Source organism: Phaenicophaeus curvirostris, unplaced genomic scaffold (assembly GCF_032191515.1).
Source record: "Phaenicophaeus curvirostris isolate KB17595 unplaced genomic scaffold, BPBGC_Pcur_1.0 scaffold_75, whole genome shotgun sequence".
Classification (NCBI taxonomy): domain Eukaryota; kingdom Metazoa; phylum Chordata; class Aves; order Cuculiformes; family Cuculidae; genus Phaenicophaeus; species Phaenicophaeus curvirostris.
The window spans coordinates 829262-843329 of NW_027206697.1; the positions used below are offsets into that span (position 1 = coordinate 829262).

Here is a 14068-nt window from a genome sequence, read left to right on the forward strand (position 1 = left end):
ACCCCCCCGATCTGCCCCCAAACCCCCCCGATCTGCCCCCGAACCCCTCAATCTGCCCCCAAACCCCCCCGATCTGCCCCCAAACCCCCCCGATCTGCCCCCGAACCCCCCCGATCTGCCCCCCCGAGCCCGTTTTTGCCCCCGGGGGGGGTTATTGTGGGGCCTGACGGTGCCCCCGGCCCGGGCCAGGATCGACCTGGAGGAGTGGGAGCACGTGACGTGCATGAAGACGGTTTCGCTGCGCAGCGAGGAGACCGTGTCGGGGCTCAAGGGCTACGTGGCCCTCGGCACCTGCCTCATGCAGGGGGAGGAGGTCACCTGCCGCGGCAGGGTGGGTCCCTGGGGGCGCTGGGGGGACGGGGAGCCACTGGGGGGGACTGGGAGGGCAATTGGGGGGCGACGGGGGGGGCTGGGGGGCAATTGGGGGGACTGGGAGGGACTGGGAGGGCAATTGGGGGGGGCTGGGGGGCAATTGGGGGGACTGGGAGGGACTGGGAGGGCAATTGGGGGGGGCTGGGGGGCAATTGGGGGGACTGGGAGGGACTGGGAGGGCAATTGGGGGGGGCTGGGGGGCAATTGGGGGGACTGGGAGGGCAATTGGGGGCACTGAGAGGGCAGTTGGGGGGGACTGGGGGGACTGGGAGGGCAATTGGGGTCGACTGGGAGGACTGGGAGAGACTGAGAGGGCAATTGGGGGGCAACTGGGGGGGCTGGGGGGCAATTGGTGGGACTGGGAGGGACTGGGAGGGCAATTGGGGGCACTGAGAGGGCAGTTGGGGGGCGACTGGGAGGACTGGGGGGCAATTGGGGGAACTGGGAGGGACTGGGAGGGCAATTGGGGGGCGACTGGGAGGACTGGGAGAGACTGAGAGGGCAATTGGGCAACTGGGGGGGCTGGGGGGCAATTGGGGGGACTGGGAGGGACTGGGAGGGCAATTGGGGGCACTGAGAGGGCAGTTGGGGGGCGACTGGGAGGGACTGGGAGGGCAGCTGGGGGGCAATTGGGGGGACTGGGAGGGCAATTGGGGGTGCTGGGGGGCAACTAGGGGTACTGGGAGGGCAATTGGGGACACTGGGAGGGCAGTTGTGGGGGGACTGGGAGGGCAATTGGGGGCACTGGGGGGCAACTAAGGGTGCTGGGAGGGCAGTTGGGGGGGACTGGGGGGACTGAGGGGCAACTAGGGGTGCTGGGAGGGCATTTGGGGGCAACTGGGAGGGACTGGGAGGGCAGTTGGGGGGCAACTGGGGGCACTGGGAGGGACTGGGAGGGCAATTGGGGGCGCTGGGAGGGCAATTGGGGGGCAACTAGGGGGACTGGGAGGGTAACTGGGAGCCTGGAGGGGTGACTAGGGGGTACTCAGGGGTCTGGGGGGGGAACTGGGAGGGACTGGGGGGCAACTGGGGATGCTGGGAGGGGGACTGAGGGGACTGGGGGGACTGGGAGGGCAATTGGGGGGTGCTGGGGGGCAACTGGGGGTGCTGGGGGGCAATTGGGGGCACTTGGGAGCGCTGGGAGAGCAATTGGGAGGCAACTGGGGGGAGCTGGAGGATGCTCAGGGGTTCGGGGGGCGCAACTGGGGGGCACTGGGAGGGCAACTGGGGGAGCTGGGAGGCACGTTTGGGGTGTCCCGGTGTGATTTTGGGGGTTCCTGGTGCCATTTGGGGGTTCCTGGTGCGGTTTTGGGGTTCCCAGTTTGGTTTTGGGGGTTCTCAGTTTGATTTTGGGGGTTCCCAGTTTGATTTTGGGATGTCCCAGTGTGGATTTGGGGGTTCCTGGTGCCAGTTGGAGCGTTCCCAGTTTGATTTTGGGGGCTCCTGGTGCGCTTTTGGGGGTCCCCAATTTGGTTTTTGGGGTTCTCAGTTTGATTTTGGGGGTTCCTGGTGCGGTTTCATGGGTTCCCAGTTTGATTTTGGGGGTTCTCAGTTTGATTTTAGGGGTTCCCAGTTTGGTTTTGGGGGTTCCCAGTTTGGTTTTGGGGTGGCGTGCTGCGTTTTGGGGTTCCCAGTTTGGTTTTTTGGGGTTCCCAGTTTGGTTTTGGGGTGGCGTGCTGTGTTTTTGGGGTTCCCAGTTTGGTTTTTTGGGGTTCCCAGTTTGGTTTTGGGGTGGCGTGCTGCGTTTTGGGGTTCCCAGTTTGGTTTTTTGGGGTTCCCAGTTTGGTTTTGGGGTGGCATGCTGCGTTTTTGGGGTTCCCAGTTTGGTTTTTTGGGGTTCCCAGTTTGGTTTTGGGGGTTCCCAGTGTGGTTTTGGGATATCCCGGTGTGTTTTTTGGGGTTCCTAGTTTGATTCTTGGGGCTCCCAGTTTGTTTTTTGGGGTTCCTAGTTTGGTTTTGGGGGTTTCAGGTGCAGTTTTGGGGCTCCCAGTTTGATTTTTGGGGATCCTAGTTTGTTTTTTGGGGTTCCCAGTTTGGTTTTGGGGGTTTCAGGTGCAGTTTTGGGGCTCTCAGTTTGTTTTTTGGGGTTCTCAGTGCGGTTTTTGGGGTTCCCGGGTTGATTTTGGGGGTTCCCGGCGTGGTTTTTGGGGTTCCCGGGTTGATTTTGGGGGTTCCCGGCGTGGTTTTTGGGGTTCCCGGGTTGATTTTGGGGGTTCCTGGTGTGGTTTTTGGGGGTTCCCGGGTTGATTTTGGGGGTTTCAGGTGCAGTTTTGGGGGTTCCCGGGTTGATTTTGGGGGTTCCCAGTGCAGTTTTTGGGGTTCCCGGGTTGATTTTGGGGGTTCCCGGTGCGGTTTTTGGGGTTCCCGGGTTGATTTTGGGGGTTCTCAGTGCGGTTTTGGGGGCTCCCAGTTTGATTTTTGGGGATCCTAGTTTGTTTTTTGGGGTTCTCAGTGTGGTTTTGGGGGTTCTCAGTGCAGTTTTTGGGGTTCCCCGTTTGTTTTTTGGGGTTCCTAGTTTGGTTTTGGGGGTTTCAGGTGCAGTTTTGGGGCTCCCAGTTTGTTTTTTGGGGTTCTCAGTGCGGTTTTTGGGGTTCCCGGCGCGGTTTTTGGGGTTCCCGGGTTGATTTTGGGGTTCCCGGGTTGATTTTGGGGGTTCCGGGTGCGGTTTTTGGGGTTCCCGGGTTGATTTTGGGGGTTCCCGGTGCGGTTTTTGGGGTTCCCAGTTTGTTTTTTGGGGTTCCCAGTGTGGTTTTGGGATATCCTAGTGCAGTTTTGGGGGTTCCCGGGTTGGTTTTGGGATATCCCGGTGCGGTTTTTGGGGTTCTCAGTGCGGTTTTGGGGGTTCTGGGTGCGGTTTTTGGGGTTCCCGGGTTGATTTTTGGGGTCCCTCTGGGGGGGGCAGATCCTGATCATGGACGTGATCGAGGTGGTGCCGGAGCCGGGGCAGCCGCTCACCAAGAACAAGTTCAAGGTTCTCTACGAGAAGGAGCAGAAGGGGCCGGTGACCGCCCTGTGCCACTGCCACGGCTACCTCGTCTCCGCCATCGGCCAGAAGGTGGGGACCCCCTGCTGGAAAAGGGGGGGCTGGGGGGGAAAAGGGGGGGTTGGGGGCGAAAAGGGGGTTTGGGGGGCAAAAAAGGGGGTTTGGGGGGGATGAAAGGGGGTTTGGGGGGGATGAAAGGGGGTTTGGGGGGCAAAAAGGGGGGTTGGGGGGGATGAAAGGGGGTTTGGGGGGCAAAAAGGGGGGTTGGGGGGGAAAAAAGGGGGTTTGGGGGGCAAAAAAGGGGGTTTGGGGGGGATAAAAGGGGGTTTGGGGGGCAAAAAAGGGGGTTTGGGGGGGATGAAAGGGGGTTTTGCGGGGGTAAAAGGGGGTTTAAGGGGCAAAAAAGGGGGGTTGGGGGGATAAAAGGGGGTTTGGGGGGGTTGAAGGAGGCTTAAGGGGTAAAAAAGGGGGTTTGGGGGACAAAAAGTGGGGTTTGGGGGGATGAAAGGGGGTTTGGGGGGGAAAGAAGGGGGGTTGGGGGAGATAAAAGGGGGTTTGGGGGGCAAAAAAGGGGGGTTGGGGGGCAAAAAAGGGGGATTGGGGGGGTTGAAGGTGGCTTATGGGATAAAAAAGGGGGTTTGGGGGGGATCAAAGGGGGTTTGAGGTGTCCCCAAGGGGGTCTGAGATGTCCCCAAGTGGGTTGGAGGTATCTCCAGGTCTCCGTGGTGTCCCCATGGTGTCCCCATGGCTCTGGGATGTCCCCAGGCAGGTTTGAGGCGTCCCCAGACCATTGTTGAGGTGTCCCCAAGTGGGTTGGAGGTATCTCCAGGTCTCCGTGGTGTCCCCATGATGTCCCCATGGCTCTGGGATGTCCCCAGGCGGGTTTCAGGCATCCCCAAACCATTGTTGAGGTGTTTCTGAGGAGTTTGAGGTGTCCCCAAGGGGGTCTGAGATGTCCCCAAGTGGCTTGGAGATATCTCCAGGTCTTCGTGATGTCCCCAAGTGGGTTTGAGGTGTCCCCAAACCATTGTTGAGGTGTCTCTGAGGAGTTTGAGGTGTCCCCAGGTGGGTCTGAGATGTCCCCAAGCGGGTTGGAGGTATCTCCAGGTCTTCGTGGTGTCCCCAAGTAGGTTTGAGGTGTCCCCAAACTATTATTGAGGTGTCTCTGAGGAGTTTGGGGTGTCCCCAAGCGGGTTGGAGGTATCTCGAGGTCTTCGTGATGTCCCCAAGTGGTTTTGAGGTGTCCCCAAACCATTGTTGAGGTGTCTCTGAGGAGTTTGAGATGTCCCCAAGCGGGTTGGAGGTATCTCCAGGTCTTCGTGGTGTCCCCATGGTGTCCCCATGGTGTCCCCATGGCTCTGGGATGTCCCCAGGCAGGTTTGAGGTGTCCCCAAACCATTGTTGAGGTGTCTCTGAGGAGTTTGAGGTGTCTCCAAGGGGGTCTGAGATGTCCCCAAGCGGGTTGGAGGTATCTCCAGGTCTTCGTGGTGTCCCCGTGGTGTCCCCATGGCTCTGGGATGTCCCCAAGCGACTTTGAGGTGTCCCCGTTGTTGAGGTGTCCCCGTTGTTTAGATGTTCTCAGGTTTTTTGTAGCGTCCCCATGGGCCTGGGGTTCCCCAAGGCGGGGTTGAGGTGTCCCTCAGGTCTTCGTGGTGTCCCCATGGTGTCCCCTCGTGCAGATCTTCCTGTGGAGCCTGAAGGACAACGAGCTGACGGGCATGGCCTTCATCGACACGCAGCTCTACATCCACCAGATGATCAGCGTCAAGAGCTTCATCCTGGCCGCCGACCTCATGAAGAGCATCTCGCTGCTGCGCTACCAGGAGGAGAGCAAGACCCTCTCCCTCGTCAGCCGGGTGCGACCCCCCCACCACCACCAGGGCCACCACCAGGGCCACCACCAGGGCCACCAGCCAGGGCCACCCCGGCCACCGGTGCTGACCCCGAGGTCTTCTCCTCCTCGCAGGACGCCAAACCCCTGGAGGTCTACAGCGTCGACTTCATGGTGGACGGCAACCAGCTCGGCTTCCTGGGTAACGAGGGTCTCCTGGTGTCACCACGAGGTTCCTGGGGGTGACCTTGGGTCTCCTGGTGTCACCACGAGGTTCCTGGTCCCACCACAAGGTTCCTGGTGGTGACTTTGGGTCTCCTGGTGCCACCATGAGGTTCCTGGTGGTGACGTTGGGTCTCCTGATGCCACCACGAGGTTCCTGGGGGTGACCTTGGGTCTCCTGGTGCCACCACGAGGTTCCTGGGGGTGACCTTGGGTCTCCTGGTGCCACCATGGGGTTCCTGGGGGTGACGTTGAGTCTCCTGGTGCCCCCACGAGGCTCCTGGGGGTGACGCTGGGTCTCCTGGTGGCTCTGGGGGGTCCCTGGAGGTGCCGGGGGGGTCCCTCTAACCCAGCTCTGTCCCCGCAGTGTCCGACCGCGACCGCAACCTCCTGGTCTACATGTACCTGCCCGAAGGTGGGTGCCGCACTGGGACAGCCTGGGTCACACTGGGGCCGGACTGGGACAGCCTGGGTCACACTGGGGCCGGACTGGGACAGACTGGGGCCGGACTGGGACAGACTGGGACCAGACTGGGTCACACTGGGGCCGGACTGGGACAGACTGGGTCAGACTGGGACAGACTGGGTCAGACTGGGACCGGACTGGGACAGACTGGGACCGGACTGGGACAGACTGGGACCAGACTGGGTCACACTGGGGCCGGACTGGGACAGACTGGGTCAGACTGGGACAGACTGGGTCAGACTGGGACCGGACTGGGACAGACTGGGTCATACTGGGTCAGACTGGGTCATACTGGGTCACACTGGGACCGGACTGGGACAGACTGGGGCCAGACTGGGGCCAGACTGGGTCAGACTGGGTCACACTGGGACCGGACTGGGACAGACTGGGTCATACTGGTGCTGTACTGGGTCAGACTGGTGCTGTACTGGGTCACACTGGGGCCGGACTGGGTCATACTGGGACGGACTGGGTCATACTGGGTCACACTGGGTCATACTGGGTCACACTGGGGCTGGACTGGGTCATACTGGGACCAGACTGGGTCATACTGGGGCCACACTGGGTCATACTGGTGCTGTACTGGGTCATACTGGGACCGGACTGGGTCATACTGGGTCACACTGGGGCCAGACTGGGTCATACTGGGACGGCCTGGGTCATACTGGGACCAGACTGGGTCAGACTGGGTCATACTGGGGCCATACTGGGGTGGACTGGGCCATACTGGATCATACTGGGTCACACTGGGGCCAAACTGGGTCATACTGGGACTGGACTGGGTCATGCTGGGGCCGGACTGGGTCGTACTGGGTCACACTGGGTCATACTGGGGCCGGACTGGGTCATACTGGGGCCAAACTGGGTCATACTGGGGCCGGACTGGGTCGTACTGGGTCACACTGGGTCATACTGGGACGGACTGGGTCATACTGGGACCAGACTGGGTCATACTGGGACTGGACTGGGTCATGCTGGGGCTGGACTGGGTCGTACTGGGTCACACTGGGTCATACTGGGACGGACTGGGTCATACTGGGACCAGACTGGGTCATACTGGGGCCGGACGGGGTCATACTGGGTCATACTGGGGCCACACTGGGGTGGACTGGGCCATACTGGATCATACTGGGTCATACTGGGGCCAAACTGGGTCATACTGGGACCAGACTGGGTCATGCTGGGGCCGGACTGGGTCATACTGGGTCACACTGGGTCATGCTGGGGCCGAACTGGGTCGTACTGGGGCTGGACTGGGGCTGGACTGGGTCATACTGGGACGGACTGGGTCATGCTGGGACGGACTGGGTCATACTGGTGCTGTACTGGGTCATACTGGGGCCGGACGGGGTCATGCTGGGTCATACTGGGATGGACTGGGTCAGACTGGGTCATACTGCGGCCACACTGCGTCACACTGGGGCCACACTGGGTCACACTGGGGCCGTACCAGTGCCATAATAGGCCATACTGGTGCTGTGTGTGCCGTACTGGTGTGTACTGGTGTCACTGCTGTCACTGGCGTCACTGGCGTCACTGGCGTCACTGGTGTCACTGGCGTCACTGGCGTCACTGGCGTCACTGGCGTCACTGCTGTCACTGGTGTCACTGCTGTCACTGGCGTCACTGCTGTCACTGGTGTCACTGCTGTCACTGGTGTCACTGGCGTCACTGGCGTCACTGCTGTCACTGCTGTCACTGGCGTCACTGCTGTCACTGGCGTCACTGCTGTCACTGGTGTCACTGCTGTCACTGGTGTCACTGGCGTCACTGGCGTCACTGCTGTCACTGGTGTCACTGGCGTCACTGCTGTCACTGGTGTCACTGCTGTCACTGGCGTCACTGCTGTCACTGGTGTCACTGCTGTCACTGGCGTCACTGCTGTCACTGGCGTCACTGCTGTCACTGGCGTCACTGGCGTCACTGGCGTCACTGGTGTCACTGGTGTCACTGGTTGCAGCCAAGGAGAGTTTCGGGGGGCTGCGGCTGCTCCGTCGCGCCGATTTCCACCTCGGGGCCCACGTCACCAGCCTGTGGCGGACGCCGTGCCGGGGGGCGGCCGAGGGGCCCTCCCGCCGCGCCTGGGACAACAAACACATCACCTGGTTCGGTGAGCGGCACGGGGGGGCTGGGTTTGGGGGTGCGGGGGGGTTTGGGGGGGCCGGGGGGTGAGTTTGGGGGGGTTCGGGGGAGTATTTGGAGGTACAGGGGGGTTTGGGGGGCTGGGGGGTTCTGGGGAGCTGGTTTTGGGGTGCAGGAGGGGTTGGGGTGGCTCTGGGGGGCAGGTTTTGGGGTGCAGGAGGGGTTTGGGGGGGTTGGGGTGCAGGTTTGGGGGGGCTGTGGGGGTTCTCGGTGGTGGATTTTGGGGTTCAGGGGGATTTTGGCGGGCATAGTTTGGGTTTTTGGGGAGCTGGGAGAGTTTTGGGGTGCAAGGGGGTGTTTAGGGTGGAGGGTTTTGGGGTGCAGGGGGGTTTTGGGGGCTGTGGGGTTTTTAGAGAGCAGGTTTTGGGGGGCAGGAGGGGTTCGGGGGCATAGTTTGGGATTTTGGGGGGCTGTGGGGGTTCTGGGGGTAGTTTTGGGGTGCAAGGGGGTGGTTAGGGTGCAGGGTTTGGAGTTACAGGGGGGTTTTGGGGGGCTGGGGGGGTTCTGGGAAGGAGGTTTTGGGGTCCTGGGGGTGTTTTGGGGGACTTTAGGGGCTTGGGGTGCGGGTTTTGGGGGGCTGTGGGGTTTTTAGGGAGCAGGTTTTGGGGTGCAGGAGGGGTTTGGGGGGGCTGGGGTGCAGGTTTGGGGGGGCTGTGGGGTTTTTAGAGAGCAGGTTTTGGGGTGCAGGAGGGGTTTGGGGGGCATAGTTTGGCATTTTGGGGGGCTGTGGGGGTTCTGGGGGGAGTTTTGGGGTGCAAGGGGGTGTTTAGGGTGGAGGGTTTGGGGGTACAGGGGGGTTTTGGGGGTGCTGGGGGAGTGCTGGGGGATGAGTTTTGGGGGGTTCGGGGGAGTATTTGGAGGTACAGGGGGATTTTGGGGGGCTGTGGGGGTTCTGGGGAGCAGGTTTTGAGGTACCGAGGCGTTTTGGGGGGCCTTTAGGGGCTTGAGGTGCAGGTTTTGGGGGGCTGTGGGGGTTCTGGGGGGAGTTTTGGGGTGCAAGGGGGTGTTTAGGGTTCAGGGTTTGGGGTACGGAGGGGTTTTGGGGGGTTGTGGGGTTTTTAGCGAGCAGGTTTTGGGGTGCAGGAGGGTTGGGGGGTTTGGGGTGCAGGTTTGGGGGGCTGTGGGGATTCTGGGGAGCAGGTTTTGGGGTGCAAGGGGGCTTGGGGTGCAGGTTTTGGGGGGCTGTGGGGGTTCTGGGGGCAGTTTTGGGGTGCCAGGGGGTGGTTAGGGTGGAGGGTTTGGGGGTACAGGTGGAGTTTGGGGGGCTGTGGGGGTTCTGGGGAGCAGGTTTTGGGGTCCTGGGAGGGGTTTGGGGGACTTTAGGGGCTTGGGGTGCGGGTTTTGGGGGGCTGTGGGGGTTCTGGGAAGCCACTTTTGGGGTGCAGGAGGGGTTTGGAGGGGTTGGGTTGCAGGTTTGGGGGGGCTGTGGGGGTTCTCAGTGGTGGGTTTTGGGGTACAGGGGGGGCTTTTGGGGGCATAGTTTGGGTTTTGGGGGGGATGGGGGTGTTCTGGGGGGAGTTTTGGGGTGCAAGGGGGTGTTTAGGGTTCAGGGTTTGGGGTGCAGCAGGGTTTTGGGGGGTTGTGGGGGTTCTGGGGAGCAGGTTTTGGGGTGTAGGGGGTCTTGGGGTGCAGGTTTTGGAGGGCTGGGGGGGTTCTGGGGGGAGTTTTGGGGTGCAAGGGGGTGTTTAGGGTGGAGGGTTTGGGGGTACAGGGGGGTTTTGGGGGGCTGGGGGGGTGCTGGGGGGTGAGTTTGGGGGGGTTCGGGGGAGTATTTGGAGGTACAGGGGGGTTTTGGGGGGCTGTGGGGATTCTGGGGAGCAGGTTTTGGGGTACCGAGGCGTTTTGGGGGGCCTTTAGGGGCTTGAGGTGCAGGTTTTGGGGGGCTGTGGGGGTTCTGGGGGGAGTTTTGGGGTGCAAGGGGGTGTTTAGGGTTCAGGGTTTGGGGTACGGAGGGGTTTTGGGGGGTTGTGGGGTTTTTAGGGAGCAGGTTTTGGGGTGCAGGAGGGGTTTGGGGGGGTTGGGGTGCAGGTTTGGGGGGGCTGTGGGGGTTCTCGGTGGTGGATTTTGGGGTTCAGGGGGGCTTGGGGGGGCGTAGTTTGGGATTTTGGGGGGCTCTGGGTGTTCTGGGGGGAGTTTTGGGGTGCAAGGGGTGGTTAGGGTGCAGGATTTGGGGTACAGGGGGGTATGGGGGTTCTGGGGGGAGTTTTGGGGTGCAGGTTTGGGGGGGCTCTGATTTTAGGGGGTGGTCCCGGTTTCGGGGTGCAGCTTTGGGGCTCCAAGTTTTGGGGTTCAGGGCTGACTGGGGGGGTCCCTGTTTCGGGGTGCAGCTTTTGGGATCCAAGTTTTGGGGTTCAGGGCTGATTTGGAGGGTCCCAGTTTCGGGGTGCAGCCTTTGGGCTCCAAGTTTTGGGGTTCAGGGCTGATTCGGGGGGTTCCCAGTTTCGGGGTGCAGCTTTTGGGCTCCAAGTTTTGGGGTTCAGGGCTGTTTGGGAGGGTCCCAGTTCCGGGGTGCAGCCTTTGGGTTCCAAGTTTTGGGGTTCAGGGCTGTTTGGGGGGCGTCCCTGTTTCGGGGTGCAGCTTTTGGGCTCCAAGTTTTGGGGTTCAGGGCTGATTCGGGGGGTCCCGGTTTCGGGGTGCAGCTTTTGGGCTCCAAGTTTTGGGATTCAGGGCTGTTTGGGGGGGGTCCCCGTTTCAGGGTGCAGCTTTGGGGTTCCAAGTTTTGGGGTTCAGGGCTGATTCAGGGGGTCCCGCTTTTGGCATGCAGCTTTGGGGCTCCAAGTTTTGGGGTTCAGGGCTGATTCAGGGGGTTCCCAGTTTCGGCATGCAGCTTTGGGGCTCCAAGTTTTGGGGTTCAGGGCTGTTTGGGGGGGTCCCAGTTTCGGGGTGCAGCTTTGGGGCTCCAAGTTTTGGGGTTCACGGCTGATTCGGGGGGTTCCCAGTTTCGGGGTGCAGCTTTTGGGATCCAACTTTTGGGGTTCAGGGCTGATTCGGGGGGTTCCCAGTTTCGGGGTGCAGCCTTTGGGGTTCCAAGTTTTGGGGTTCAGGGCTGACTGGGAGGGGCCCTGTTTTGGGGTGCAGCTTTGGGGTTCCAAGTTTTGGGGTTCAGGGCTGATTCGGGGGGTTCCCAGTTTCGGGGTGCAGCTTTTGGGCTCCAAGTTTTGGGGTTCAGGGCTGATTCGGGGGGTCCCGGTTTCGGGGTGCAGCTTTTGGGCTCCAAGTTTTGGGATTCAGGGCTGTTTGGGGGGGGTCCCCGTTTCAGGGTGCAGCTTTGGGGTTCCAAGTTTTGGGGTTCAGGGCTGATTCAGGGGGTCCCGCTTTTGGCATGCAGCTTTGGGGCTCCAAGTTTTGGGGTTCAGGGCTGATTCAGGGGGTTCCCAGTTTCGGCATGCAGCTTTGGGGCTCCAAGTTTTGGGGTTCACGGCTGATTCGGGGGGTTCCCAGTTTCGGGGTGCAGCTTTTGGGATCCAACTTTTGGGGTTCAGGGCTGATTCGGGGGGTTCCCAGTTTCGGGGTGCAGCTTTTGGGCTCCAAGTTTTGGGGTTCAGGGCTGTTTGGGGGGGTCCCGGTTTCGGGGTGCAGCTTTTGGGCTCCAAGTTTTGGGGTTCAGGGCTGTTTGGGGGGGTCCCAGTTTCGGGGTGCAGCTTTTGGGCTCCAAGTTTTGGGGTTCACGGCTGATTCGGGGGGTTCCCAGTTTCGGGGTGCAGCCTTTGGGCTCCAAGTTTTGGGGTTCAGGGCTGTTTGGGGGGGTCCCGGTTTTGGGGTGCAGCTTTTGGGCTCCAAGTTTTGGGGTTCAGGGCTGATTCGGGGGGTTCCCAGTTTCGGGGTGCAGCTTTTGGGCTCCAAGTTTTGGGGTTCAGGGCTGGTTGGGGGGGTCCCCATTTCGGGGTGCAGCTTCTGGGATCCCGGTTTCTGCGTTCAGGGGCTGGTGGAAGGGTTGAGGTGATGAGTGTCGGGGTCGGGGTTTGGGGTCCGGGGTTTGGGCTCCGGTTTTGGGGTTCACGGTGTTTCGGGGGGCAGCGACGCTGGACGGGGGGCTGGGGCTGCTGCTGCCCATGCAGGAGAAGCCGTACCGGCGGCTGCTGATGCTGCAGAACGCGCTGAGCAGCGCCCTGCCCCACCTGGCGGGGCTCAACCCCCGCGCCTTCAGGTAACCCCCCCCGGGACCCCCACAGCGGCCCCCCAAACCCAGCCCCTAGAGCGACCCCCTAGAGCGACCCATAGCATCCCCCATAGCAACCCATAGCAACCCCCATAGCGACCCACAGCAACCCCCATAGCAACCCATAGCAACCCGTAGCATCCCCCATAGCAACCCATAGCAACCCCCATAGCGACCCCCATAGCGACCCACAGCATCCCCCATAGCAACCCATAGCAACCCCCATAGCAACCCCCATAGCAACCCCCATAGCATCCCCCATAGCAACCCATAGCAACCCCCATAGCGACCCATAGCAACCCCCATAGCGACCCCCATAGCGACCCATAGCAACCCCCATAGCGACCCACAGCAACCCATAGCGACCCCCATAGCAACCCATAGCAACCCCCATAGCAACCCCCATAGCGACCCACAGCATCCCCCATAGCAACCCATAGCAACCCCCATAGCATCCCCCATAGCGACCCACAGCAACCCATAGCAACCCCCATAGCGACCCACAGCATCCCCCATAGCAACCCATAGCATCCCCCATAGCAACCCATAGCAACCCCCATAGCATCCCCCATAGCAACCCCCATAGCGACCCACAGCAAGCCCCATAGCGACCCATAGCAACCCATAGTGACCGTTAGCGACCCCTATAGCAACCCATAGCGACCCATAGAGACCTCCATAGCGACCCATAGCGACCCCTATAGCAACCCATAGCAACCCATAGTGACCCATAGCAACCCCTATAGCAACCCATAGCAACCCATAGCAACCCATACAGACCCATAGCGACCCCTATAGCAACCCACAGCAACCCCCATAGCGACCCATAGCGACCCATAGAGACCCCCATAGCGACCCCTATAGCAACCCACAGCAACCCATAGCGACCCCTATAGCAACCCGTAGCCACCCCTATAGCAACCCATAGCAACCCATAGCAACCCACATAGCAACCCTGTGCGTCCCATTGCATCCCATAGAAACCCATAGCAACCCCCATAGCAACCCATAGCGACCCATAGCGACCCCTATAGTGACCCATAGCGACCCACAGCAACCCCCATAGCGACCCATAGCGACCCATAGCGACCCATAGCGACCCACAGCAACCCCCACAGCAACCCCCATAGCGACCCATAGCGACCCATAGCGACCCATAGCAACCCATAGTGACCCACAGCAACCCCCACAGCAACCCCCATAGCGACCCATAGCAACCCATAGCAACCCATAGCAAGCCAGAGACCCCTATAGCGACCCATAGCAACCCATAGCGACCCATAGCAACCCCCATAGCAACCCATAGCATCCCCCATAGCAACCCATAGCAACCCCCATAGCATCCCCCATAGCAACCCCCATAGCAACCCCCATAGCAACCCCCATAGCAACCCCCATAGCAACCCATAGCATCCCCCATAGCAACCCATAGCAACCCCCATAGCAACCCCCATAGCAACCCCCATAGCAACCCATAGCATCCCCCATAGCAACCCATAGCGACCCATAGCGACCCCTAGCAACCCATAGCATCCCCCATAGCAACCCATAGCGACCCACAGCAACCCCCATAGCGACCCATAGCAACCCACATTTTTAAGGGCTTATTGGGGCTCGGGGGGGTAGGGGGGTTTATTGGGGCGCTGAGGGTTTTTTAGGGGTTTTGGGGGTGCTGAGGGGGGTTTTAGGGTTTCCTTGGGGCACTGAAGGGATTTTTAGGGTTTTTTTTTTGGGGCGCTGAAGGGATTTTTAGGGGTGTTTTGGGGTGCTGAGGGGGTTTTTAGGGGTTTTGGGGGCGCTGAGGGGTTTTTTGGGGCGCTGAAGGGATTTTTAGGGTTTTTTTTGGGCACTGAGGGGGCTTTTAGGGCATTTTTAGGGGTGTTTAGAGGGTTT

At 60.9% G+C, this 14068-nt stretch overlaps 1 protein-coding gene across 1 annotated transcript in view; it reads left to right on the forward strand.

Moving 5' to 3' along the window:
* CPSF1 (cleavage and polyadenylation specific factor 1) overlaps positions 1-14068 on the forward strand; it is a 54569-nt gene that overhangs the window by 37562 nt on the left and 2939 nt on the right. The window contains 7 exon segments of the mRNA XM_069882041.1: positions 190-331; positions 3275-3427; positions 5035-5211; positions 5322-5388; positions 5776-5823; positions 7835-7984; positions 12034-12163. Of these exon segments, the coding sequence (XP_069738142.1) occupies positions 190-331; positions 3275-3427; positions 5035-5211; positions 5322-5388; positions 5776-5823; positions 7835-7984; positions 12034-12163 (867 nt within the window).